At 38.9% G+C, this 26,769-nt stretch overlaps 1 protein-coding gene across 1 annotated transcript; it reads left to right on the top strand.

The window, feature by feature from the left end:
- Positions 1–390: 390 nt before the first annotated feature.
- LOC139448606 (sodium-dependent multivitamin transporter-like) lies at positions 391–26,769 on the top strand. The gene is made up of 15 exons (XM_071230171.1): positions 391–726; positions 2,306–2,374; positions 4,349–4,400; positions 5,821–5,888; positions 6,420–6,500; positions 8,250–8,323; positions 8,940–9,077; positions 9,552–9,687; positions 10,496–10,584; positions 11,215–11,327; positions 12,434–12,504; positions 17,817–17,903; positions 21,385–21,602; positions 23,884–23,984; positions 26,714–26,769. Exons 1-15 carry the CDS (start codon positions 391–393, stop codon positions 26,767–26,769), a joined length of 1,689 nt encoding a protein of 562 aa, XP_071086272.1.

Genomic DNA, 26,769 nt, shown 5'->3' with positions numbered 1-26,769 from the left:
TGTAAACACCATCTCCCTAGTTTGCCGCACCTAGCAATATTCCAGCTATATGACGACGGTCTGTAGATAATCGAGTGTGGACCAGACAATCCAGTGATTGATATCAGGAGCATTGATCTGCACAATTTGACATGCATCAGCCAAGTCAGCAAACCTGACCGCCTACTATTTGACCTTACAAGAGGTTGCACAATTAAAAATAATATGAAACTGTCTAGTTACAATAACGCTGGTGTGACTTTAAACATACTCTTTGTGAAGACCAATCCCTGTTTAGGCTAAAACAATGTATCTAATGATGTACCTGTTGGTTTATTCAGGTGCACAGATATTTTTCTGCAAATCTGTTTCTGGGTATTTCGGTACATATACAATCCCGGTTAAATCATCATGAACTGCCTCAGCATCGTTGACTACGTGGTGTTCGGCGCCACCATCCTCATGTCACTTGGCATCGGTTTGTATTTTGCCCTGTCTGGTGGACGTCAGCGATCTACATCAGAGTTTCTGGTCGGAGGTCGCGACATGCAGATTATCCCCGTCGCGTTGTCACTCGTGGTGTCCTTTGAATCGTCCATCATGATCCTGGGCATTCCAGCTGAAGTGTACGTGTATGGCGCCCAGGTCTGGATCTCTTCCTTCAGTTCATGTCTGACGGTGTTCATTCTTACTGGTCTACTGGTTGTGCCGTTGATGCATCCACTAAAGATAACGTCTGTTAATGAGGTACGTGCAAACACTACTATACCTAAGAATTAAATTGTTAACATAATGTCTACAATGAGGTACTTGAAGCAGTTTGCCTATTTTATTTGGTCAATGTTAGCTGTTATTATTAATCTTGATTCTTAGCATGTGCATACAATGTTTCGTTATGCACGGATAGTCTTTTGTTACTAAATTTAGCATATGTCAAGTAGCATTGGTCCTTTTCTAGGATAATCGTGACACGAGCCATTAACATACTAAACTTGTTACAAATAATGTTGACATCACCTACAAAATATTTCACATGAAGGTCTTTAGTTTATGAAATCCCTTTCGCAGTCAAAGGTATACTTTGCTTTCTTGTCAAGGTGTCAATATCATGATGTGAGTGCTTACTTACTGTAGCGATGATCAATTTTAAGTTATAGAGTTTAAGAATCACCATGAATAATCTGCATTTTTTACTGAATTAATGTAGACACTTTATTTCGTATTTGAAGGCATCCAACTTTTAACAACTTTCGTTAAGTATGAAATTACCGAATGATAAGAAGGCTGATTGTAGAAATTCAATAAAACATACGATATGTTTATTTGAATCTCTTATTTACTATAGTGTGAATTGCTTCCCTTCACAATTCATCAGCTAGGTAGTGATAATTGATGTCTAGTTTGAAATTTAATAATAGCTACTGTGTCCAACAATCGTATTGTACTACTAAACGGGGTTTGTCCCAGCATTAGAGAACCAATAGTGTGTACAAGATGGGTGCTTAAAGGAGTTTTATGTGTGTGTGTGTGTGTGTGTGTGTGTGTGTGTGTGTGTGTGTGTGTGGCTATTACAATTGTTCAACAGTCAGGCGTAAAGATGGGGGATTGAAACATCAAGGGATATTTTGAAGGGATTCGAACTTGATAGAATGCCCGTTAGAATGCGGAGTTGCACAAAAAATGTCGACTGCAATTTGCACATTCAAAATATGAAAAATCAAGAGAGAAACATGAATATAGCAGAACTGAATCTCAGGAGCGAAAGTCAATCATGTACAATCTTTGTCTTTGTCAGATCTTCATACGAGACTGAGATAAATGGCCGCCCTTCTCAAAGATACAAAATTGGCCTTAATGCCGGAAGGGATTTCATAGCTACATATCATAATAAGTTTTTGACAGCCGACACAAAATGCTTCAACGAACCAACCAACTAAGCCACCGAGGCTTCCACATAATGCAAGTCCGACAAGTGGTAGTCTAGATCACGTTTTTTATGTACCCAATGTCAATGTGTGTTTTTAGACCACATGGGTTTATGACATTGCTGACATATATCAATGAAATTAAACATTGTACATTTCAAATATTTCAGGGGTTGGAGGCTAAACAGTATTCGGTGTATTCACCATTTATATAAGACTTAATATACAAAACTATTTATGTGTACACTACACCAAGCTATGTCAGACTTCTAAGAATATAAGCTCTTTCGGAGCATTGCCTACTTGAAGTCGGGGAAATAGAGTTGACATAAGTAATCAAAGTTTGATATATTTGAATACAAGAATAATACAAATTGTAAGATTCTGTTCTAATGTTTCAGTATATAGAAAGGCGTTTCAATTCCCGTGCAGTCTGCCTCTTAGGAACTTTTGTTGGTCTGTTATACTACGTACGTCATTATATTTATTGCATGCCTGATTGTAAATGTTATGTCAAATATGCCGGTCAAATGGCTGTTCCGAGTTGCTTCCATTTCGTGTACCAGCATCCACACAAAATGCGTTACATTGTTTTACTTTACCTATATTATGGATCTATGACATTAAAACAAACTGTCCCAAATCCTTTATTATGCCATTAACGTATCATAAAGCAATATTATATTAATTATATATATCCTAACGTGATGTGTTTTCGAGCCCCTATAAAGTATTTCCGATAACGTCTTTAATAACAATCCAAATACACTAAAAATGTCTTATTTTGAAGAAAATTTATTACTGTTAACGTTTGGATGGTCAAATGACCAGGTCTCGTGATTTTTAAAGTAGTATCACCTCGCCGAGCGAGACGTGTCAGTCAGGCGCCATCTTGTTTCTGTCACATGATTTCGAGCCCCTCCATTACAGTGAAGCTAAACATAGAAGCTCAACATGATCAGTCACATGACATTATAAGAAATTTACAAACAACAGCCGATTCCTCATCGGTGCATTCGATCGTTGTGGTGCATAAATACCATTAGATCAATTTTGATTTAAATGTACATTAGTTAAAAACTAGGTTTTGATGTATGTTTTCATTACTTGTTGAATGTCTTTTCTCGTGTTTCCTATTTTGCAACATAACTACAGCACCAATAGGCGAACACATTGATGTCTTAATTAGGCTTTAAAGCATCTACCTAAAAACTAAACTATCTATGTGGAGGATTACCAATCACTACTGCAATCAAGATGTTCGAATCCATGGTTTACCAATATTAACATGTGGCTCTGAAGTTTGGGGGTCCAATACTACGAAACTTTAGAGATGGTACAACCTATATATTACAAACGGATTCTTAACCTACCAAATAATGCAAGCAATGACGCTGTTCTTGGTGAAACTCGAAGATAACGATTATATGTGTATCATATTAGTAAATGTTTTAAATCATGGACAAAATTAATCTCAATGAACACTGATCGTCTACCAAAGCAAACGTATTTATTGATGTACAAATTAGATGAAGCTGGCCGTATATCATGGGCAACACATAAAAAAACACACGTTCTTTTCAAGTATGGATTTGGCTATGCCTGGATAATTCAAGATGTTGGAGATCCGCAAATATTGATTTCACAATTCAAACAACGTATCGTGGACTGTGGTCAACAACGTTGGACTGAAAACCTCTCTCAAAAATCAAAACTTAAAACATATTTAACTTTCAAATCGGTATTAACAATAGAAATGAACCTTCAGGAAGTAAACAAGAAGATCTATAAAGAAACCCTAACAAGATTCCGATGCAGCTGCTATAATCTTATGATCGAAACTGGACGTCATACCAATATAGAAGAAAACAAAAGATTTTGCCCACAATGTCAAAAATTGGACTTCAACCACATTGAAAATGAATATAATTTCCTTCTTATTTGTACGTCATATTCAACATTACGTTTACATTTTATTGATACATATCTTCACACTAATCCATCATATGAAGAATTTGTAAATCTTATGTCTTCTAAATGTAAATACACTATTACACAACTTGCTAAATATATCTACCACGCTTTTAGATTACGCGTGTCACTCACAATTCACTGATACATTATTTATGTATTATATTCCTTTCATGTATTTATGCATACACTTTATTGATATCATGCATATTCTATGGGCCTATGGCCTGAAACTTGGAGGAATTAAACTCTACTACAGCATATATCTTGATTACGTCATGAAGCGCGTGGTCAAATATTGTAAAGGACCTCAAAAAGGATGAGACTTGAAACATATGATGTTGGGATATATAAACGGGTTTTTTTCATTCTAACAAAAATATACTGAAATGGAAATATTTGCTTTTAAATCTAAAGACTTGGCACAAAAAAGATTTACTTAAACGTTCTCTTACTTATATTTGTATTTGTAGGTATTCTACATGGGACTGGTGGTGTTTGGGACAGCCATAGGTCTCGAAGAAGGTAATTGTATATACTCTTTAAAAAAAAGAAAGGCAAAGCCAGATTTGTGTGAAGTAGTCAAATACATTTATAGGAGAAACCGTACAAGATATTGATCCAAAATGTTGTGGAGATAACACTTGGTGATTGTAGTCATCTCAGTTATCGGTACATAGGGAAAGTCGAGGATGAAGGTCAGCTAGCATCAATAACGTGTATGCCCCGTTGGAATCCGAATCCGAATCCGATCCTTGGGTATGGTAGCCCACTGCTGCAACGTCTAAAGTTGTGGTTGACGTCGGCGTAGCCGTCTATCTAGTTCATCCCACGGGTGCTCTATCGGGTTCCAATCCGGGGATCTAGTGGGACAGGGGAGTACACATGCTGTTGTGATCCGTGCTGTATCGAGTGTTGTCCTGCTGGAATACAACGTTGCTGTTGATTGCAATTGTGAGGACTTGTGGTAGGAGAATTGTGTTGATGTATCGTTGAGCTGATTGTCCTGGATATGGACCAAACCTGTCCTGCCATGATCAATGATAGCCTCCCACATCATAATGCTACCTTCACCAAAACTGTCCACTTCCTGTACCCAGTTCTCAGCGTAATGTTCTCCCCGATGTCTGTAGACCAGTGCTCTTCCATCGCCTCAACGGAGGAGAAATCTTGATTCGTAGCTAAAGCAGACATCTCTCCATCGCAGTTTAGGCCATACCCTGTGTTGACGATACAAATGCAGTCGTTGTTGACGATGTTGTCGACTATATATGACACGTCGAACAGGACGTCTTGATCGTAGACCTGCTGCTCTTAAACGGTTTCATACAGTCTGATCGGAGATTCTGCGCAGTCTGGGTATTTGGGAAGCGGTTGAGATGGCTGTGGTCGTCCTTTCACGTAGGTGGCGCAGTTGGATGTTCGCTAATTCTGCTTTTATTGTATTCTTCGTATTGCGTTTCTTTTTTGAAGAGTATAATATCATGTTGGTAAAGAATGGGCCACATTAATTTGCTTTTGTTGTGGAAAATGTTATCTATTTATCAATATGTATCACCTTTTGAATGGTACGCTTGTAATATGTAATTGTTTGAAAACTAAACAATACATATCTAATTGGCTTGGTAAAAATAAAGCTGTTTTGGGATAAGTGCCTCCCTAAAGGAAAAGTGATTAATTTATAAAGCTTTGTTATGATGGTAACTTGAAGCATGGGACCTTATGATTACAAAATGTGCAGCATTATTTTTGCATTAAATGCGATCAGTTGTTTAGTTAAATCATGACATTAAACATAGTGTGGGTTTCTAATTCTTGCCAATAGCTCGGTTCATGGTTGGCTTTTCCATGTGTGTTTGGGAAAGCTAACAATGGAGATAGTTTCGCCTTGACTCAAGTTAAATTGTTTTCAAATGATACTCAGGCAAACATATCTCTATTTCAGTGGCAGATATCCCCCAAATGTGGTCAATGTTCCTCGCCATCTTTGCTGCCATCATTTATACAGCAATGGTAAACTGTACAAGAGAATGTGTATGGGTAGTTTTAAGATGTGAATGATGAATGTATGAAATGTATATCCCTTCTAGTTAATAATATCAGTGTGAAGTAGTGTCCGACTGTGGACGAGGCTTTACGTATGTCACTAGCATTTGCAACCACGAGGCAATGTGAAATTTGATAGTCATTAATAACCCATGAAGATCCTGGTTAGAAAAGGTCTTCAGCAACCCATGCTTGCCGTAAAAGCGACTATGCTTGTCGTAAAAGGCGACTAACAGGATCGGGTGGTCAGGCTCTCTTCTCTGACTTGGTTGATGCATGTCATCGTTTCCCAGTTACGTGGATCAATGCTCATGATGTAGAACACAAGATTATCATATCCAGACTCGATTATGTACAGACCGCCATGATCAGCGGCCATTTTGAACCACCATACTCCATGTTCTTCACCCACCCTAAATGTGTTTTTAAGTGAGGCTGTTGCTCTGTTAATGAGTGAGAGAGTGCGTACTTTGCTGAAATAAGTGTTTTAATATATAGGGTGGTATCAAAGCAGTTGTATGGACCGATGTCTTCCAGACGATCATTATGACCCTAGGAATACTGTTCATTGTTATTAAGGTAAGTTTATCTTCCTGGAGTGTCTTTACACACATGGGCAACGTGTGTCCGAAACGTGTGCACCCGGTCAATGGTTCGTGTGGAACCCATCAACCACACGAGTGGAACCCGTCAACCACACGTGTGGAACCCGTCAACCACTTGTTTGCAACCAGTCAACCACTTGTTTGCAACCCGTGACCCAACATATGGGAGGGAACAAACCTTTGACAAGACCCTTATTATCTTGACATACGAGGTAGTAAACATAAGTGTACTCTTTTAAAGAATAAAATGCCGTGGGTTGTATTTTTTATTTACTTTTAAGATGAGATATAAATAAATTGTCTTACGTGCGGATTTACGCAAAGTGTGCCTTCACCTTTATTTTTTATATGAAATATCAATATAATGTATAGCTTCTTTAAAGATGATGATAAAATGTACAAGCTTTAAAAATATTTACCTGTATTTGAATAATGATGACTCCCTCAAAAGAATCCGACCTCAGCAATCTCGGACAAGTCCATTTCATGAACAGGTGGTTTGTGTATTGGTATTTCCCGTATATTCTCAGAATCCTCATATCGATAGACTGTACCTTTTATCCCAATACCGATAGTCATATCTTCGCACTTTGGATCCGATCGTTTGGCCTCTGCATTTATCTGCGTTAGCCAGCTAAACCTATGGGGAACAACTCAGTAGATACAATAAACAACGTCATCAAGTTCATCTGCGCATGTTCGAATCTTTAAAAATGAGGTCATGACAGAACTATGTTTTATCGTGAAATAAACCACACTTCGTCATTGCACTTTGCGAATTATAACGGAGCTATAATATATAGGTTAAGAGGAAATAGGTACTTACAACATTCATGGAGTTAGGGCGTTATATTATTGATGTCCTAATTGTCATTTAACCAATTAGGCTTGACTTGTTTGCTCTTTTTGTTTTGCAATTTTTCGCCCTTAAACGGTGATAATTTTAATAATAACAATCTTGTAAAGCTTTCCTTTGGTGCACTGACAGGTGTCAATACAAGTGACAAAATATTTATCAGACATTTCTGCTGAAAGCAGTGTCGATTGTACGATTCCGATTCACACTACATCATGAGCAGATGCTTATAAATCACAATCAAATATTCATTCCATAAAACCCATTTTCTTGCCCAACTGTAGATAAAATTACTACATTAACAGGGATACAGCAAACCATTGATCGGTTATTCCCTAGGCAGGTAGTTGTCAGACAGGTGATTAATGAAGACACTCCTCGTTAGCCTGATCTACTTAGATGTTCGTGATGATCAGACAGGTAGACTGTCATTTTCCTCCAACCGAATTTTAATATTTACCAAAACAAAAGTCTGATAACAAAGCACCTCAACTCCTGAGTCGAAAGAAGCGACAAAAAGGGATGGGGTGATCAGGCTCGCTGACTTCATGCATGTGATCGTTGACCAATTGCTCAAGATGTCAATTACTGGATTGTCTGGTTCAGATATTTACAGACATCCGTCATATAGCTTGAATATTGCTGAGTGTATTGTATATGTATATGTATTGTTTGCAGTGAATCGGACTCGCGGATATTATCTCTTTGTACCCTTGTTTTGTGTATGGACCGGAGGCCTTAAGTGCAATAAAACCCTCGATCTTGATCTTCAGTGCGGTGTTGAACAACAAACAAACAAACCACAAAGGCACAAAATGGCTTGTCAGCTTCAAAATTGTCCTCATTGCGCCACGTTTCACTTTCCAGGGTACCTTAGATGTCGGGGGAGTGGCGGAAGTGTGGTCTGCTGCATCCAAAGGCGGAAGATTTAACATGTTAAAGTATGAACAGTTTTCTTTCACCCTTACGATTTCAATGTGGAACGCCCCTTCTTAAACGCTTTTCCCTGCTTCCAAATACAATTCCGTCTCACTCAAGATAAATATACACACCAATTCACAAATTAACATACAACACTTTCAGTGGGCTGAACTTATAGCTTGTGGGTGCACTGGTTGCCGAGCAATGTAAGACGCCGCAAGTCTCTGTGCTAAGTCGAGTCCGTCGGAAATTAGAAACCAATGATCGTCGGCTTAAATTCCGGTTCTAACCCATTTGAGTTTTGTCGGCTTCATTCCCGAGCTCGTGGGTTTCATCAACGTGGTCACTTCAGCCGTTCCTCCCTTATTAAGCTGACACGCCGTGATATAAGGGGAATGCTGTTCACTCACTCACTCAGCTGGTATTCTTTTCTATTGTTAGCAATTGTTACCGTATAAAATACTTAAATTTTCATGTGAAAGGTACAGCAGTACAGCAGTATACAATATGAATATTGAAATAATGTGTTGGGAAAATTTATTCAAAACTCAAACCTGATGATTCAAACAGTTTCTTTTGTTACAAGGTCACACCAGGGAAGAAAACATTGCCTACTAATATACTTTTAATTTACAGCTTTGATCCTGACCCCACTGTGCGCCACACGTTCTGGGGGCTGTACTTTGGGTACCTGGCAAAAGGACTCTCTGTGTCATTCAACCAATCAACCGTACAGCGTATATGTTCAATGAAGACGCAGAGGGGAGCACAGAAGTATGACTTGTTAACAAGGCAATCAGTTTCAGAGACGTCTGTCGTTAATAGTAATTTAAGTGTAAGAAATGAAATGCATTTTCTAATTTGTTGAAATATAATCAAAAATCTTGTCTAGCAAGAACATACAATAAACGATAGATAATGACTGGATATACGTTTCTTGCAGAACCACCCAAAGCTTTGGATGTTACGAAAATAAGCATCTCAAATCCGTGACAAAATATTTCCAAAACAATAGAAATTTTGTTAAGAATGACTTATATTGATATATTCTAATTTCTGATTCTGAAGGAACCACATGCAAATTACAATTTGTTTTATCTTTCGGTTATCCGCATGTGCTATTTATGACATGAAAGGTACTTGCATCAATAGGCAGGTATGCTAAAAACTTTCTTTGCACCGTGTTGATCCTCTGGATGAAAGTTAACTTGTAATGACTCTTGGATTGTGACATATTTTCTCCTCCAGAGTTACCTTCATGGCCGGTCCTATCTACTGGCTGACTTTTACACTGTCCATACCAATCGGTATCGTGGCTTACTCATATTACGATCATCTGGGGTGCGATCCGCTTGCTTCTGGTCAAATCACCAACCCAAACCAGGTACCAATCTGTTTTCCGTCTAGTACTGACCCACATTTGACTGTTGTGTCTTATGTTCATATCAGGTGTGTGGTATGGAAAAAAACTATGCCAAGATGATGTGTTATAAGCACGTGAGCTAACTGTGGAATCACTCCAGATGGAATTTTGCAAAGGGAAGGGAGTTAACTGACTTCAAAAGTCGAATTTCCATCCTTCCAATCTTGGCTTGCATTTCTAGTGGCTATGTCTCTTGTATGGCCCCCCTACCGACCAATCAGATTTCGCCTCTCATATATCTTGCACATGCTGTAAACAAAATGGCGGCGGGTCAAGACGATTTCATCGACAATAATGATCTTTATTGTAATAAAAGGAGGATTCTAACTCGCAATGTGCATCGAATCACTTGAGCACCTTGGTTAAAAACATAAAATGATTTGATAATATATGTTGACACAGCTGACGGAATACATGCCCTGCAAATCCTGCAATCGAACAAATATTTCACAGTGGTTGCCATGTGGTTTATAAACCGGACGTCGATTTCGTTACAGGATTTTGATTGGACTATGCACAGACTCGCTAGGATTTTGACTCACTGGTCCAGCCATAACATAACTCCATAATTCCAGCCTAGTTGGGCCAGGGTGAACACTGGACTTTTGTAGTCAGTTAATTCCCGTGCCTCGGGAAGATTGCCAGATGGCAGCAATACACGACTCTGGTGATGTTAATAGTTAGAATGAAACACCAACTGTTTTTGTTAAATAATGTGTTTTCCACAATGTGAGTTTAAAGTGCTGGGTTCCAAATGATACTTTTTCAGATCCTACCCATCCTGACTGTGGACATCTTCAAAGGTATCCCTGGGATGCTGGGACTGTTTGTGGCAGCTCTCTGTAGTGCCTCACTCAGGTGAGGGAATGGGGAGGTAAAATGTGGCTTAACCTCGCAGTCAGTATCATTGCGCTAATACAGCGACGTTCATGCATGCGTGTGTGAGGTTGCTTGTACTTCATCGGACTAAAGCCGGTTTGATAGTGCTAGCCCACTGAGATATCAGATAGCAGTTTAACATGGATACTTCGCTCAGACACAGTATACTGATTCTCAGACGACCAGTCCTTGTTACATCTCCTTACACCGAGCACTGCACAAGGAAACAGCAAGTTCCATCTTTTGTGGAATGATGCGACCGGGGATCGAACCACTGACTTTCGGCTTTCTGAGGAGACGCTCTATCCACTGCAACCCAGAGTAGGCAGCTCCACTAAAGAGAACTGAAAGTAAAGAGTCTTGGCATCTACTATCATCATCAGTACACAGCTGAACGTCAGTTCTCTGAAGTAGAAGTAACAATACTTTGTGTATGAAGATATAACAAATGTCGTTTGTCCCATGAAGAAATTGTCACATAGTATGTGTCCATGTAGGATGTCATCTAACAAAGGCAGACATGGTTTATGTGTACATGTTAAGGTATTTAATAATTCATTGAATGGGGTTTGTTGAGATTGAAGTCCACATTTCACATAATCCCTCCAGCACAATTTCCTCTGGGCTGTCCAGTCTGTCGGCCACAACCTGGGAAGACATCCTCAAGCATCACCTGCCAAATCTTTCCGACTTCAAGGCAACACTTGTAGCTAAAGCAGCAGGTAGGATGTTTGGAACACATGTTTGATATGTGTGTATATGTCTGTGTCATTTTTTGTCTAACCATACCCGTCTTCCCGTGTCCACTAGCCTATATCAAAGACTAGTTTCTACGCTTGCCACAACAAGGCCACTTTCCTTGGGTCGACTCTGGCGCCACCTCGATTAGATCACTAGTTGAGCACCTCATAATGAAAACGAGATATCCAATCAGACAACTGTTCTAATATCGTATAGCTTCACAAAGATGGCGACTATCATAGGCGACGACTAAGTCGATCAGACAACGAAAACAATCGCAATTTCATCCCTGACACGAAACATAGGCAACACAAAGTAAACTCACAACAGCCTTTGAACTAAATATGGCACTATATACCCTCAAACAGTTTGTTTACACCATATTACTTAGGTCGAACTTATGACAGGCTGTGAAAGCATGTAGCAACGGAACTTTGTCAGCTAACATGAGGTTGGCTCCTCTGAAGAAAGCACGCAAAGCCTTGCATTTGTTTAGTTCTACGCCGTGCGTAACAATTATGATGTAATATTGCTCATTGTGATGGAACAGATATGTTGTCACAGTAATTATATATAGGCAAAGGCCAAATAGTAAGCTCTCTGTTGTCCTCAAAACATGATATTAATTCTCTTTCTATATTTCTATCGTGTTTTCTGCACAATATGTATTGCCACTCATAATGGATATTGTTGTATCGGCAACTTTGCATTTTGTAGCCTATAATTGTACATATAATTATTAAAATATGCCTACTCACACTGAGTGTAAAAGAAGTATTATTCTAAAAAAATAGTCTCCGCAGTGATGCAGCCGTCAAATAGGTTGTTCAAAACAGAGCTCGGGGGGTTATTGAGATTTGATTACCTCTCACTGACCAATCAAAATCAGTATTTTCCAATCAAAATCAGTATTTTCAAAATTCGTGAAAAAATGTTGGGTAAAACAAGAAAAAACAACAAAAAACACGTGTACTAAAACTCGTTGTCACTAGGCAAATACCGGAATTTAGACACTCGTGTCGAAAACAAATAATGACGCTCATATTATATCCTCTATATATCATATACATATATGGTCTATTTTCAGTGATCATCTACGGAGTGTTTTCCTTGGGGGTAGCCATCGTAATATCATTGGTCGGAGGAACTTTGTGGCAGGTATGGAAACTCATCTTAATATCATGTGAAACTCACTTATTCAATATAACAGTTCCTTTGCTCTAAACAGGGAAATAAAGTTATTTACGTTACTTTCAAAAACAGTGTTGATTTTCTAAAACTGATCCATCTCAAGGGTCTGTTATCTGCGTGGTTTGAAGCAAGATTAATACATTATTATTGTTTAGCTCACCAGACTGAAGGTCAAGTGAGATTTTGTTGTAGCCTGCATGTCTGAGGATCGAATTTGATTTTACACTTTCAACACTTTAGAGACATTTGTTTTAAAATAGTAATAAAATGTCTGGTACACGTGTAATTAAAACTAGGGCAAAACGTTTGTGCCCGGGTGCATATTGTTTACTATTACCAGGTAGGGTCCCATATTTTTGTTACAGATGGAAAGTAGTATGTTATTGTCTGTGATAGTGAGTGTGAGGTCGACAACCTCTGCGTGTTTGTGCGCGTGCTTGAGTACGTACATGCGTACGGTAAAAATACCATTTAGCTACTGTTTTGTCTTATTGACCAAATCGTCTAAGTTAGGTAGATTCTCAAAACGCATGATCAACCATTTTGCCAAAAAAAATTTGATATTCAAAATTTAACACTGACGATAACGTGTGATCAAGAAGATTTATATAGGTTAGCAGTTGTCAGCTGCCTTTAGCACCTATAACGTGTTATATGTTAGACAAAGTATTAAGTATACTACTCAAAATTTGATAAGGATCACTAGGTGATATGTGTGTAAGTTACCACAAACATAACAAAAGACATGACTCTGACTCAGAAACGTGTTTAATCATGTTATGAATGAAAATGCATGAACAGCATGAACTTGTATCAATATGGAATGTTTGAAATCTGCAAACACCAAAAGGCATTTCATTAAAAAATGTTAACAGCAAACAAGAGAAAGAATTACACAGTTATGAGGGATAGTCCATCATTACACTTAGTCGATGAAGTGTCAATATCGAGTATGACCTCCCCTTGCATAAATGACGGCCTGACAACGTCGAGATATGCTGTCAATAAGCACACGGATGTTCCCAATGGGAAGGTTGTTCCACTCTTCCACGAGGGCATGTCCGAGCTCTGCCAAAGTCGTGGGTTGTGCTCTACGGCGTGAAAGGGCAACCTGCAGCATGTTCCAGACATGCTCAATCGGGTTCAAGTCCGGCGAGCGCGCTGGCCAATCCATGCGGACAATTGTCTCCTGCTCAAGGTACTGCTCAACCACCCTGGCGCGATGAGGACGGGCGTTATCATCCATCAGGATGAACTCAGGGCCAACAGCACCAGCGTAGGGTCTGACGTACACATCGATGATCTCATCCCGGTACCTCACCCCCATCATTGTTCCTCTCTCCAGGACATGAAGATCTGTCCTTCCATCTCTGTTGATTCCACCCCAGACCATGATGGAACCACCACCATAACGGTCATGTTCACTGATGTTGGCATCATGGAAACGTTCACGTTGTCGTCGCCGCACCCGCTGCCTCCTGTCTGTAAAGTCCAAACAATACCTGGACTCATCGGTGAACAGAACTGGAACCCAATCGTTCCGTGTCCAAGTGACATGATCTTCAGCCCATTCCAATCGCTCCCGCCGGTGTCGAACAGTCAGGGGGATTCGGACACATGCCCTTCTCGAGTAGAGACCTGCATTGTGAAGACGATTCCGTATCGTCTGAGTGGACACATTCACCCCCGAGGCGTTCAGGAGGTCGTTACGTAGGCTGGTTGCTGTCCAGAAGGGATGACGTCGTGCCTGAAGAGCCACAAAATGATCTTGGCGTTGGGTTGTCGACCTCTGACGACCAACCCCATGTCGGTGTGCTGCTGTACCAAAATTTTGCTGTCGGGACCAGGCCCTGCTTACAACGCTCTGGCTGACGTTTAGTGCATTGGCAACGTCACGTTGTGAATAGCCAGCATCAAGCATTCCAATACATCTGCCCAGTTGTTCTGTCGTCAGGCGACGCCTTACACGTTGAGGGGGCATTGCGTAGATAAACGTAGTGTAAACACTCAATTGAGTTTACAGTTTCAACATGAATCAGACACCGTTGCCTGATTGGAAATCGTGCAATGGTAGCAAAAGTATGAACTGTGATGTGGAACGCATTTCCCATGGCATGAAATGCACGTCCACGTGTGTTGGAGACGTTTTTGATTTCACTTGAACACAATATTGCCAGTTATGCAGTTATTTTGTTTTTTATTAAGAAAAATATCTACGATCCTTATCAAATTTTGAGTAGTATATGTTGAAGGCATCATAGTGTACTAAGTTTGCCGTCAAATATATGGTGGAGAGAAAACATGTATATATTGTTGACAAGAAACTATGAGTCCTATCCTGTTCATGTGATCACCAAATGAAGGACAGCATTGACTTAGCTGTGTGCAGGTTGTTAAGTATACATATTTTAAAAGTAAAACAATTACTAACGTCTGTGAGGTGGTGTTATACCTGAAATCTAACAATTATTTTTTCCATATTCACATGCTTTGTTTCATAGCAGTACGGGTTAGGTAGGACAGTTCCCATACAAAGCCACCACAGAAGGTATGACATCTCTGGTTTGTATATGCAAATGCCTTGGAAATGTCCATAAGGCATATGTCATCAGTGTCCTCTTTATAAATGTACAACAGCATGATAAAATGTGTCTACTTTGTCAAGACGTTGCTAGGGCAACGTACTTTTTAAATGTGTCTTCAGTCTGCTAAAACTTGAGAATGATCGTTCAGATGTTGCAGTAATGATCCGTGTTATCAGGTAAATCTTGAGTACTTATCGCCTCAAGACATGTTGTTGTTTTTCTGCTGCAGATCAGTGTCTGAAACTCAGCAGAGTAAACTGAGTGCCCTAAGAGTTGGCACATTTTAAAAAACTGTAGGCCCAGTGGAAAAACTGTAGGCCCAAACATTTAAGCTGAAGCAGGAAGACATACTCTTGCAATATAAATTACAGCACACAACAAGTCAACCAGGAATGGTAATTTCATTTATTAATTTATTCAATTCATTCACAATATGCTTGAAACGTCTTTATGTTGCTCTTTGACATGTTCACTATGGATCCGTTTTCGAAGCATGTGTCCCAGATTATGTTTTTTAATAACCTGGCATGAAATAGATCATTATTTTAAATCTATTGATAAATATGATAAATTGAAATCAAATACGTATTTTCTGGCTTTGTGAAAAGTGATAGATTATATAGAAAAAATAATAATTTGATGTGGCTATGGTTTGACGGGTACAGTGTTGAAAGAGTTTACGAGCAGAGTACTGGGTCCTGTTTCTCAAAGCAATCTCAGTGTTTTGATTCATTTACTATGCTTACAGTTTGAAATAAAGTGCAGGTCGTAAGGGCCTCCTGAAATATAAAACTATCAGCCGGAGGAAAAATCTGTCGGCCTTGATGTCCAATTTGAACACTGCTGCAGATACATAGCTTTACAAATATAACTCATCAGTACAGATTAATTGGTTTACAAGAGTAAAGGTAGTTTTTAACCTAAGCTAGATTGGTCGTCATTGTGACGATGATATGCTGTCAACACCAATGAATCTTAAGGCGCAAACATTGACACAGTTTCTGAATGACCCCTACAGTAACAGGGTCAAAGGCAAATTGCCAAGTTTCGAAGTAACATCGGCACCAAAATGTTTCCTTGTATACAAACTGTTCAGGATTCACAAACACCCGTGAGAGAACTGTTTATGCATTCAATTTTATTCCGATTGATACATGTAGCTTTGTTTGCAGGGCACGTAAACATAACATAGCAACATCATAAATGCTTGACTGAAATCAAATTTGATAAACGGTAGCAGATGTTTGTCGCTCTGCGCAATTTCAAAGATCGGTCGGTGTCATGTCTGCCTCCTTCCACCTTGGATCTTTTAATCACATTCACGGGGCTTTTCTGCCTACACATTCGTTTGATTACCGAATCCACAATATGATATCTGAATTAGTAACAACATAGAAGATGCAGTAGTGTACTCAATTCTCAATTTTTAAACATGAAGATTATCAGAGATTTACGATAATCATTGGGAGCAATCCCTGACACAGTAGACATTGTCTTTATTATAGTGATATAATTATAAGGAGAATTAACTGTAAAAACATAACAAATGATAAACCTTTACTGAGCATGTCAGTTCTGAAGAGAATTATACCCAGGTGACATAGCTGCTTAACATTTTGAATGCTACATATATTTTACAAGTTTAAGACTGTAGGGTTCTTCCAAAAATATTGTTTGATTTTGCAATACCAAATAAAGTGGATACTGAAATTCTTCTTCAACATCATTGGGACATGTTTTCTATCTGGAACATTAATACCTGCATCACTTCGAGCTTTCCTCTCACATTAAGCTGACACGCCGTGAAATAAAAATAATACTGTTAAAAGAGGCGTTAAACTAAACTCACTCACTCACTAATACTAGTGTACATTCTTTTAGATTTTATTAGGCAGCGTCCTAGCCCAGCAAACACCACTGCATTACATGTAAACAACTAATAATCGCTTACAGAAGTCAAGGTGTGATCGCTCTACATTATCTACCTTGAGGAAACCAAGGTTAACTGATGCCTGACATAAAACGCCACCAGTGTAACCATCGAACAATTTCCAGATGTGTAAAGCTATCAACAACACCGATATTTGTTTCCTCACAGGACCATTTTTCCACTGACTGTATTCGCCACCTTTTCTAAACACAACGTTTGTGGTTTGGGTGTTAAATTCAAAGCCCAATGATTTTCAATAAAAATGTATCTAGGAAAAGTGATATTCGCAACACATTCAAAATTTTCACTTTATTTTCACTTTAAGACTACTTTCAAAGAGTGTATCTTATAAAATGTACAAAAGTAAATGATCAAAAAATATATCCCAATAGCACAGGTTTTTCTTTAAAAGAAAACTCGTTCCGACGCCTGCGTGTGTTTATGCAGGAAGTAATATTCAATATCAATGCTGGCAGCAACTTTTGTAAATTTTGATAAGTGCCTGTCTTCGTTGACTATGTAGTGAGCTACAGTGCCAACGCACTATAATGGCAGTTATAGCCTCCTTGAAAGCGAAAAACGCATATATAACTATTGACAATGATGCAGGAAGTAATATTTAATATCTATGCTGGCACAACTTTTGTAAATTTTGTTAAGTGTCTGTCTTCGTTGAGCTACAGTGCCAAGGCACTATTTTGGCAATTATAGCATCTAAAAAAGCGCATCTATAACTATTGCCAAAGATGAATATGTCATTGTAGATATCCATAAGCGTCCTAGCGGCCTTTTCCGGACCTCTGTGTGGATTATTCATCTTGGCAGCATTTTGTCCTTGGGCTAATGCAAAGGTACGGATCACGCATCATACGGTTGGTACTCTCATTTGTATGTCAACTGAAACACTTTAACGTTTAAGTGATGATTTTAGCAGGCATACAACTATTTTGTCTCAGACTGAGCAAACTTTGTCAGTATCATGAGGTTTTGGTTTTGTTTGTTTGTTGTTTAACTCCGCACTCAGCAATATTCCAGCTATGTGACGGCTGTCTGTAAATAATCGAGGCTGCACCGGACAATCCTATCCAAATGGGATACGATAACGTGCATCAGCCAAGTCAGTGAGGCTGACACTCCGATCTCGTCAGTCGCCTCTTACGACAAGCATGGTCGCAAGCATTGGATGATGAAGACCTATCCTACCCCGGGTCTTCAAGGGTCAGTATCATGAAACAAGGGCAAAGTTCCTATATTTGTCCAAATTGTTTTCGAATTCGGGACAAAAACTGCAAATTTTGAGACCGAAGGGGAAAGTAAAAACTTAAAAATAATATAAATAATAAACATACAGTAATAAGAAAAAAGATGAACTCCTTTCAGGGAAATACATTTTTGATATCTCATCAAAAAGATGTTACTGAAAATAGAGTTCCCACATTATTCTCTTTTAGTTATGGCTGTCATGTAGTTATATTGAAAAGGTCATTTTTGTCTATTATGCCATCATGTTTGCCTTTTTGAAATATAAAATGTGATTGGACATGCCGTGATATAACTTGAATACTGTCTGCTCACTCACTCTTACTCTTTACAATTGTTAGCAATTACTGTATCAAATACTTAAACTTTCCTGTGACAAATACAACAGCATACATTATTGAATATAGAAATAATGTGTTGGGAAGGTTTATAACAAATCCAAACTTGATAATTCAAATAGTTCCTTTTGTTACAAGCTCATATGGCACCAATTAGGTTTCTAGGCCTGTCAGCACCACGCCTGTGCTCGTGGGTTTCACCAACGTGGTAAACGCCTGAGACCAAGGGTCCAGATTTTCGAAACGATCTCAACTGAGATAAATCTTAACAATTTACGTTCGAAGATATGATATCTTAAGTTTAAGATAAGATAGACTTTCGAAACTATCAGAAACCTGTCGTGCAGATCGCACGAAGATACGATAACTATTGTAACTCTAACTGAGAACTCATTTGTGTCAGCGATTGAAAAAGTGGGGTGTTTCCAAATGACGTAACGGAGATATCCCAGTCGCTGATAATAACAAGTGACATGGAATTCATGATCAAATGTCTGGTCACATTGTTTAACAAGCAACTATTTGAGTGACATTCCGTGCAATCCTACATGTATATGTTCTTCATGTGGACGTTTTGTTCTTATGTTAAATGATGCCATGACTACCCGAACACAAATAACATTCGTGTGCCATGCAAAGGCATTTTTCAAATCCAATAAATGTTATAATCAGAAAGTCTAGTGTTACCACAATGTAGCTATCAGAATTGGAATATTGTGCAAATAAGATACTTCACTATTTTTCCTTCAAATGATCCTCCCGCAGGCGGGCAGAACGTTATGTTAAAACTTTGCGTATTAAGTCTAGGACGACAGTAAGGGACGTTATTCTAAATGACAATGACGAGACCTATGATTGAACAGCAGGCGTTCAGCATGTGAAAGTCTGATGTTACATGATGAACACTTGGTCAGTTTCACAATACTGCTTGCTTTTTGTGTTTATGTCAAAAGTCAAGTTTATAAAGAAAACACCAATATTATATCTGGAAACTCAAAACATTTTTTTTTGTTTTTTACATATCGAATATATTTTCGGAATAAACAAAGGACTCAAATACAATATCAATCTATTTGTATTTAGATTATATAATTTTAAAAAATCTATCTACATCTTTGATTCTTATCAAAATTTGAAAGCGACACTAAATTTTCGTTCACAGATATTTTCGTTCGGAGATACTTCAGGAATTGTCAAGTTATGTGGAACACGCCACAAGTAAAACTGAACATACATATAATGTAGTCCTTTTCTATTTTTTTAAATTAAGTAGAGCTAATAAATTGATTGGTCTGATTTGATTTAAATCAAATAGAAAACGAAACATCCACATTGTAAATGTGTGATATCTATTCCCAAATGTAGTGGGATGACGTTTGGCTTGTCTGACAGCATTGCTAAGGGTCATCTAATAGTACTTGTCCGGTGACCCTATCCATTACGATGTTTTTATTGTGTGAACGGTCTCAAGTATCCATATTTTATTAATTCAAAACGAGTAAATGTACACTTAAATTTTAATAAGACCAGCATCACTTACTATTGTAAAATCGGTCCATTGAATGCAAAATTCAAAGATTATCTTGGTGAAAATGTCTATTTTATACTGATCAGTAAAGTTCATTCAATGAACATTGTCTACGAAATTATATTGGAAAGTGATTTTTGGAAAATGTTCAACACTTTTGATGACATCTTATACCTAAACGAGCATGGGAAACCATTTTTTACTTGATTTCACATGTGTGATTGATGTAATTTTATAACATTTGAAAATAAAGACCAAAGCATTGTCACAAATGCAATCCAGAAAATATAACAGCGGGACTCCGCGCTGTATGAAAACTGTAACATTGAGCAGGGTCTCACTGGGCAAATACAAAGGGAAATCACTCTCAATTAGAGTATGATTAGCTGACTCTAGTTGACAATAAGGTCACGGTCACTACTATAGCCTGCCGACACCTTCCGTTTTTATCCTTCCCAAATTATCGAAAAAGAATGTTGTTTCACACTTCTTCAGCATGGACTCAGATAGAAATATATTGTAAGCTATCGACTCCATAGTTATACTATTAAGAACATTTCTGACGTGAAATCTTTGATGCGTTCTTCGTGTTTTCGAGGTGTCAGTTCGAATCCCAGAGTTATCAGAAATGTCAATGTTTGAACGTAAAGCAGATTTTTTGTTTGAAAAAAAAATTGTTTGCAAAAGCATGCCGCCATCTTTGATGAAGATAAAATAAACTTACGGCAGGTATGGGGCTATCTTAGATTTATGACAATCTTACAATATCTTAGGGCTACGATAGTTTTGGGAATAGACTACGATAGACTACGATTTCCATACGATAACTTAACGATACTTTTAGGGCTACGATGGTTTCGAAAATCTAGGGCCTGTATTATTTCGGGTTTACACCACACATTAATTTGACACCCTTTCCTGTGACAAGACACAACATTATACATAATTGAATACAGAAATAACGTGTTTATAAAGTTAATACCAACCACCAAACCCAATGATGCAAATAGTTCCTTTCCTTCAAGGTCAAATTACACTGATGATGTGTCTAGGCCTGTCAGCTCCATACCTTTGCTCGTTGGTTTCACATGCATCATGTCGGGCTTTCCCCCAACATTAAGCTGACACGCTGTGATATAGCTGGAATACTGTTAAAGGTATCATTAAACCCAACTCACTCACTCACTCATTCTATGCATGTGACAGGGGGCATTCACCGGTACACTCGTGGGTTCAATGATCATGATGTGGATCTGCCTGGGTTCTACATTTTCCGGTGTTGTGAAGCCGACACCATGGCTTCCTCCTGCATCAACTAACCAATGCATGACTGCAACACCACCAGTGGCTTCAAACACCTCTACGGGGACAACGTTTACACCATCTGTGTACAACGCATCGGTGGCCGAAACCTTCCGAGAGCCGTAAGCACTGAAATGAAATAGCTTTGTGACATGTAATACTTACAAGAAGTTAAAGACCATCATTCATTCATTTTTTTCTATAGTTAATAAGTCGTGTGTGATGTCTTTTTAACTTATTTTAAGTTGTAAATTTAAGTGATATTCTACCATGAAATTGAAGAATGCTTGATTCTGATTGATTAAAAATAGATTTTCTTTTCGCTACAGAAACCTCTTTTATATTTACTAGCCTTTTCACACAAAAAACGTGCGCATGAATACATCGAATCCCTATACAGTCGATCACCATCAGGATTTGGCAGGAGCGGATTTGAAAGTCCATCAGAAAACACTCCTTCCTTCAAAAGTCCACGAAAACAATGTCCCGACATCACTGAGGTCACACCTTATCAAACTAATTCATTTCTGAACACGCACAATTCAGAAAATCATTCACGAACCACCATTCCGTGCCACAAATGTCTCATTCCTTTCACTCGCCGGCTTTGAATCCGTGAAATCTTGAATTTGACAGGTCAAATCATGCAGATTCGCTTGTCAAAATATCGGCTCGTCTGCAGCCTGAAAAGCAGCTGTTTAGTCATACTCAGTTCCATTGGTAATCCCTTTGTACCAGCAGGCTCATTTCCAGTAAATATAGAGTTTAATGTTGAACCACAATATAGATCAGGTTGTCATCTTACTTCCTGTAATACCGAGAATGTAAACACATCATTGTCAGCCATTGGCAGTTGTGAGGGTTGAGTAACCGTGATGTATATCAAGTTCTGCCATATCCAAGTTCGGGATGGACAGACATTTATTTTGATTTCTTTATTATTTACTGTGGATAATTGCAAACTAACTGATAAGACTTGCATATGTAATATAAATAGTAGAATATTATTTCATAAAGTTTGTTAGAGAAATCTATTCGTTTTTCATTTTTAAAACTAATTTCTACAACCCGTTTCTACTACACTGCCATGGAAATGGCATATTCGATTTCAAAGAAATGTCTTCTCATGCTTCAAGAAATTACTTGGTGAGTCCAAACAATGCACAGCAGGTTGCAATGAAATTATAACATCTATCTTTGGACTAAGTTTGGAGGGCCAGCTGTCAACTTCTCTTTGAAAACGATGTGTTATGAACACTTATTTTGAACTAATAAAGACCTTGGGTATTTTGATGATGAACTTCTATGGTATTTGTTACAAATATAACTAACTGTGACCACATTTCGGAATGTTTTAAGATTGCGTCCCTTTGTACCCTGTGTTGTTACACATTGCAAGAGAGCACCGTTGAATATAGCGGTGTTGCCGTCATGGTAGAATGGAGATAACCTACAGTGTTTTGAAATTTGATGTAGTCTCTCTGTGGAGAAGCCACCTCTTATTTATACATTTGAAAGCGCTCGGTTCCAAATTAAAATGAGATGTACCTCCTTTACAGCAGGTCCATATCAAATTGCAAAACAAGGTAGGTTATCTTCTTATTTGCAAATTGCTTTTGTATTATTGAGTGTTAAAAGGTCCGATTTGATTATTAATATTTTGTTCAGATTATAATGGACATTTTTTTACCAGAAAGGTAGACTGATCGAGTTGTGTGGATGTGGAGTATTCGCACGTGTGTATTTTAGAGTTTCTAAATAAGGCTGGTCACGTGATGACACATTGTTCCATTGCATAAACATTGCATGATAAGGCGTCCTCCTTTGTCCATAACGTCTGAACAATAGGCTGACCGCTGAGTTGATATGACACCATTTTCCTGTATTATCGGTCATAGACTCACAATGGGTAATCTTGTCATAAACTATTTACAAATTCGGCATTATCTATGTTTATATTTTCCCATTTGTCAGTTTGAGCGGCACGAGAAAGGTGACTATGTCGACCATGAGAATATATTATTTAGAAACAAATTTCAGCTGATGAATAATTTGATGGGCATTGATCAAAAGTTGCCGGATGACAGAGTAGACAAAAACAATTTATGGACAACTTTATTTCACTGTGATAGCGACCATTTGGTATGGATCCTTTTATATGGTATAAAGATCTATACCAAAACGTCACCATTACAGTAAAACAAAAGATGTTGTTATCCATAAATTGTGTCTGCTTTGAAATCTCCACTGGGACGTGTGGTTTTCTAACTCACATGTGAATTGATTCTCTGAATAGGTGTCATTAAATAACCAATTCAGCAGCGATGTGGCACCTGTTGTCATACACAAATGTAAGTTTGGTATAACTGTTTATTTTTTTAATCTTGAGTGAACGTGTTTTAGCATATGGATAGAGGAAATCTACCGGCTCTCTTATGTATGGTTTGGACTTCTCGGCACTAGTCTTACTACACTCACTGGCTTTGCTGCCAGTTGGATCACAGGTAACAACATTATCGGATAAACCTCGGATAATTTAACTTTGGAGTTTACACATTCACGAGTTTACTTCTTATAATATTTCCAGGGGCGGTCGGGTAGCCTAGTGGTTAAAGCGTTCGCTCATCATGCCAAAGAAACGGGCTCGATTCCCGACATGGGTACAATGTGTGAAGCCCATTTCTGGTGTTCCCCGCAGTGATATTGCTGGGATATTGCTAAAAGCTGCGTAAAACGATACTCACTCACCCTTATAATATTCCCAGGACGCATGAATGACCTTGTCATTTGTTTGACTACACCCATCGGCATTATTGCATGTAACAACATAATTAGGTAAACCCAAGCTTGCTGTAATAGGAGAAAATGCTTGTCCTTAGAGGCGAATAACGGGTCCGGGTGGTCAGGCTCATTGACTTGTTTGATGCATGTCACTTGATTTTCTGGTCCAGACACGATTATTTAGAGATGCCCTTCATATAGCTGGAATATTGCTGAGAGTGTTGTTTAACAACAAATAAACACAAACTTATGATAAACATTATATCTACTGGGCACGCATGGCCTTGTCATCTGAGTGAGTGAGTTTGAATTTACGCCACTTTCAGCAATATTCCAGCCATATCACGGCGGGGGACACCAGAAATGAGCTTCACACATTGTACCCCTATCGGTAAAGGAACCCGGCTCTTCGGCGTGACGAGCGAATGCCTTAACCACTTGGCTACCCGACCGCCCCCCTTGTCGTCTGAACAACTGTAAGGCCTTGTGCGACGCTGCATACAATATCAGTAATATCTCTGATCATAATTTCAGGTTTTAATCGCAACAGCCCTGTAGATCCAAGGTACTTAGTGCCTGTAGTTGACAGACTGTGCTGCTGTCTTCCAAAGTCGACCAGGGCCTTCCTTTCATGCAGAACGAACGAGGATAACATCACGGTAGTCTGAGGATATTGTTTCTGTATGTCAAGGTTGATTCAAACCTACAACAATTTGTTATGTGAGCTGATGGTGTCAAATTCATATTCGGTGCTTGGGGGAGGGAAGTTTTAAAAGAATATACTCTTCAAATAAAGAAATGCAAAGCCAGATTTGTATCAGGTAGGAAAATACATTTATATGAGGAACCGTACAAGGTACTGAGCCAAAATGTTGTGGAGAGAACACGTGGTGATTGTAGTCATCTCAGTTATCGGTTCTTTGGGAAAGTCCAAGGTGAGGTTAAGGTACTATCAATAACGCGTATGTACCCCGTTGGAATCGATAGCGGCCTGATATCTCCTGCACATGGAAGGTACGTTGGCTGCAATTGGGAGGACGTGTGGCAGGAGAATTTCGTTGATGTATCGTTGAGCCGTAAGATTGCCTTGGATACGGACCAAACTTGTCCTGCCATGATGAGAGATAGCCTCCCACATCAAAGCTGTCCACTTCCAGTACTCAATTCCGGCGTAAAGTTCTCCCCGACGTCTGTAGACCCGTGTTCTTCCATCCCCTCGACGGAGGAGAAATCTTGTTTCGTCACTGAAGCAGACATCTCTCCATCGCGGTTGAGGACATACCCAGAGTTAACGACACCAAGGCAGTCGTTATTGACTCAATATGACGCGTCAAACAGGACGTCTTGCTCATAGACCTCAGCTCTCAAACGGTTTCGTACGGTCTGGTCGGAGACTTTGCGCAGTCCGGGTATTTGAGATGCGGTTGAGGTGGCAGGTGGTGCAGTCGGATGTAGCGATCTTGGGCGGGTTGGTTACTCTTGGTCGTCCCGACCTTTGCCGATTACGTGTTGACCCATGCTGTTGAAACCTATCCCATAGCCTTGTGATTGTGCTGGGCGCTACAATGAAAACTCTGCTCGGGATTCCCCTGCCTGCAAGCGGCCTATGACGTTGCTTTCTTTGTACTTCTGTTAATCTTGGCATGTTGAACAGTCACTGTTCGATCGATGCAGATGCCAGGCAATCAAAAACCCTGCACTTCAATACCGTCCAGAATGCTGCTGCACATGCAGTGTGTGCAGCTCCATGGCCCTTTTTTTAATGCATTGGGTGCGTTTTTTCCGAATTACACGTGTTTCGCGACTAATGGTTTGGCTGAATTGTCACTTACACTATAATACAATAAAGCTCTTCATTTTGCATCTCTTGGTCCGCCAATTTTGCTTTTATGGCCCAAACTATCAGTTTTGCGTTTCTTTTTTTAAGAGTATAATTAATTCGTTGAAATTATTCAATGACGATGTACCTAAATATATCGATTAGCGATACCACCATAAACGCAACAAATAGTAAAGTTTAATTCACATCAAAATATTAAAACCTGTTTCTAGAGAACTCAGTGAGAAGTTTTGTGAGAAAAAGATTATATTCATTCCAGCAATATTTTACATTTACAGATAATGCATGGAATGTAATACTGTCCGTTGTAGAAATAATATGTTCTGCTGCTATATACTCTGCGGAGGTGGTGCAGATTACGCGGGTCAAAACGTATTTCCAATTGCAAATTTATGCTAATAATCCATTGGTTGTCGACATTAGCTGCTGGTTGCCCAGAGAGTAACAAATTTTAAGCGTTCGTCCGAGGGTCGATTAATCAGTATATAAAGCGAAAAAAAGATTGAAGCAAACATAAACTCGCAGGTTAGAATGTATAAAAGAATAAAGTTTAGAAGTTATTTAAAAATATATATATATGCCTTTATTGACAATATTTATTGTGTGTTGTAGAGTGCAGTGAGTCTTGCTGGGCCCCGGCTGATGACGCCAACAGAGGGAGGACATGA

The sequence above is a fragment of the Haliotis cracherodii genome, unplaced genomic scaffold (genome assembly GCF_022045235.1).
Source record: "Haliotis cracherodii isolate W230 unplaced genomic scaffold, xgHalCrac1.p SCAF_7, whole genome shotgun sequence".
Taxonomy (NCBI): Eukaryota; Metazoa; Mollusca; class Gastropoda; order Lepetellida; family Haliotidae; genus Haliotis; species Haliotis cracherodii.
The sequence above is the reverse complement of the archived record's forward strand: the minus strand, read 5'-3'. Positions and strand labels throughout refer to the sequence as shown.

What these genes read in the sequence shown, in the direction of transcription:
- LOC139448606 (XM_071230171.1), top strand. Translation starts at nt 391, where the DNA reads ATGAACTGCCTCAGCATCGTTGACTACGTGGTGTTCGGCGCCACCATC. An exon ending in GTCCTTGGGCTAATGCAAAG is followed by an intron (nt 17,904 to 21,384) that starts GTACGGATCACG and finishes TGCATGTGACAG; the next exon opens with GGGGCATTCACCGGTACACT. An exon ending in TGCTGCCAGTTGGATCACAG is followed by an intron (nt 23,985 to 26,713) that starts GTAACAACATTA and finishes TGTGTGTTGTAG; the next exon opens with AGTGCAGTGAGTCTTGCTGG.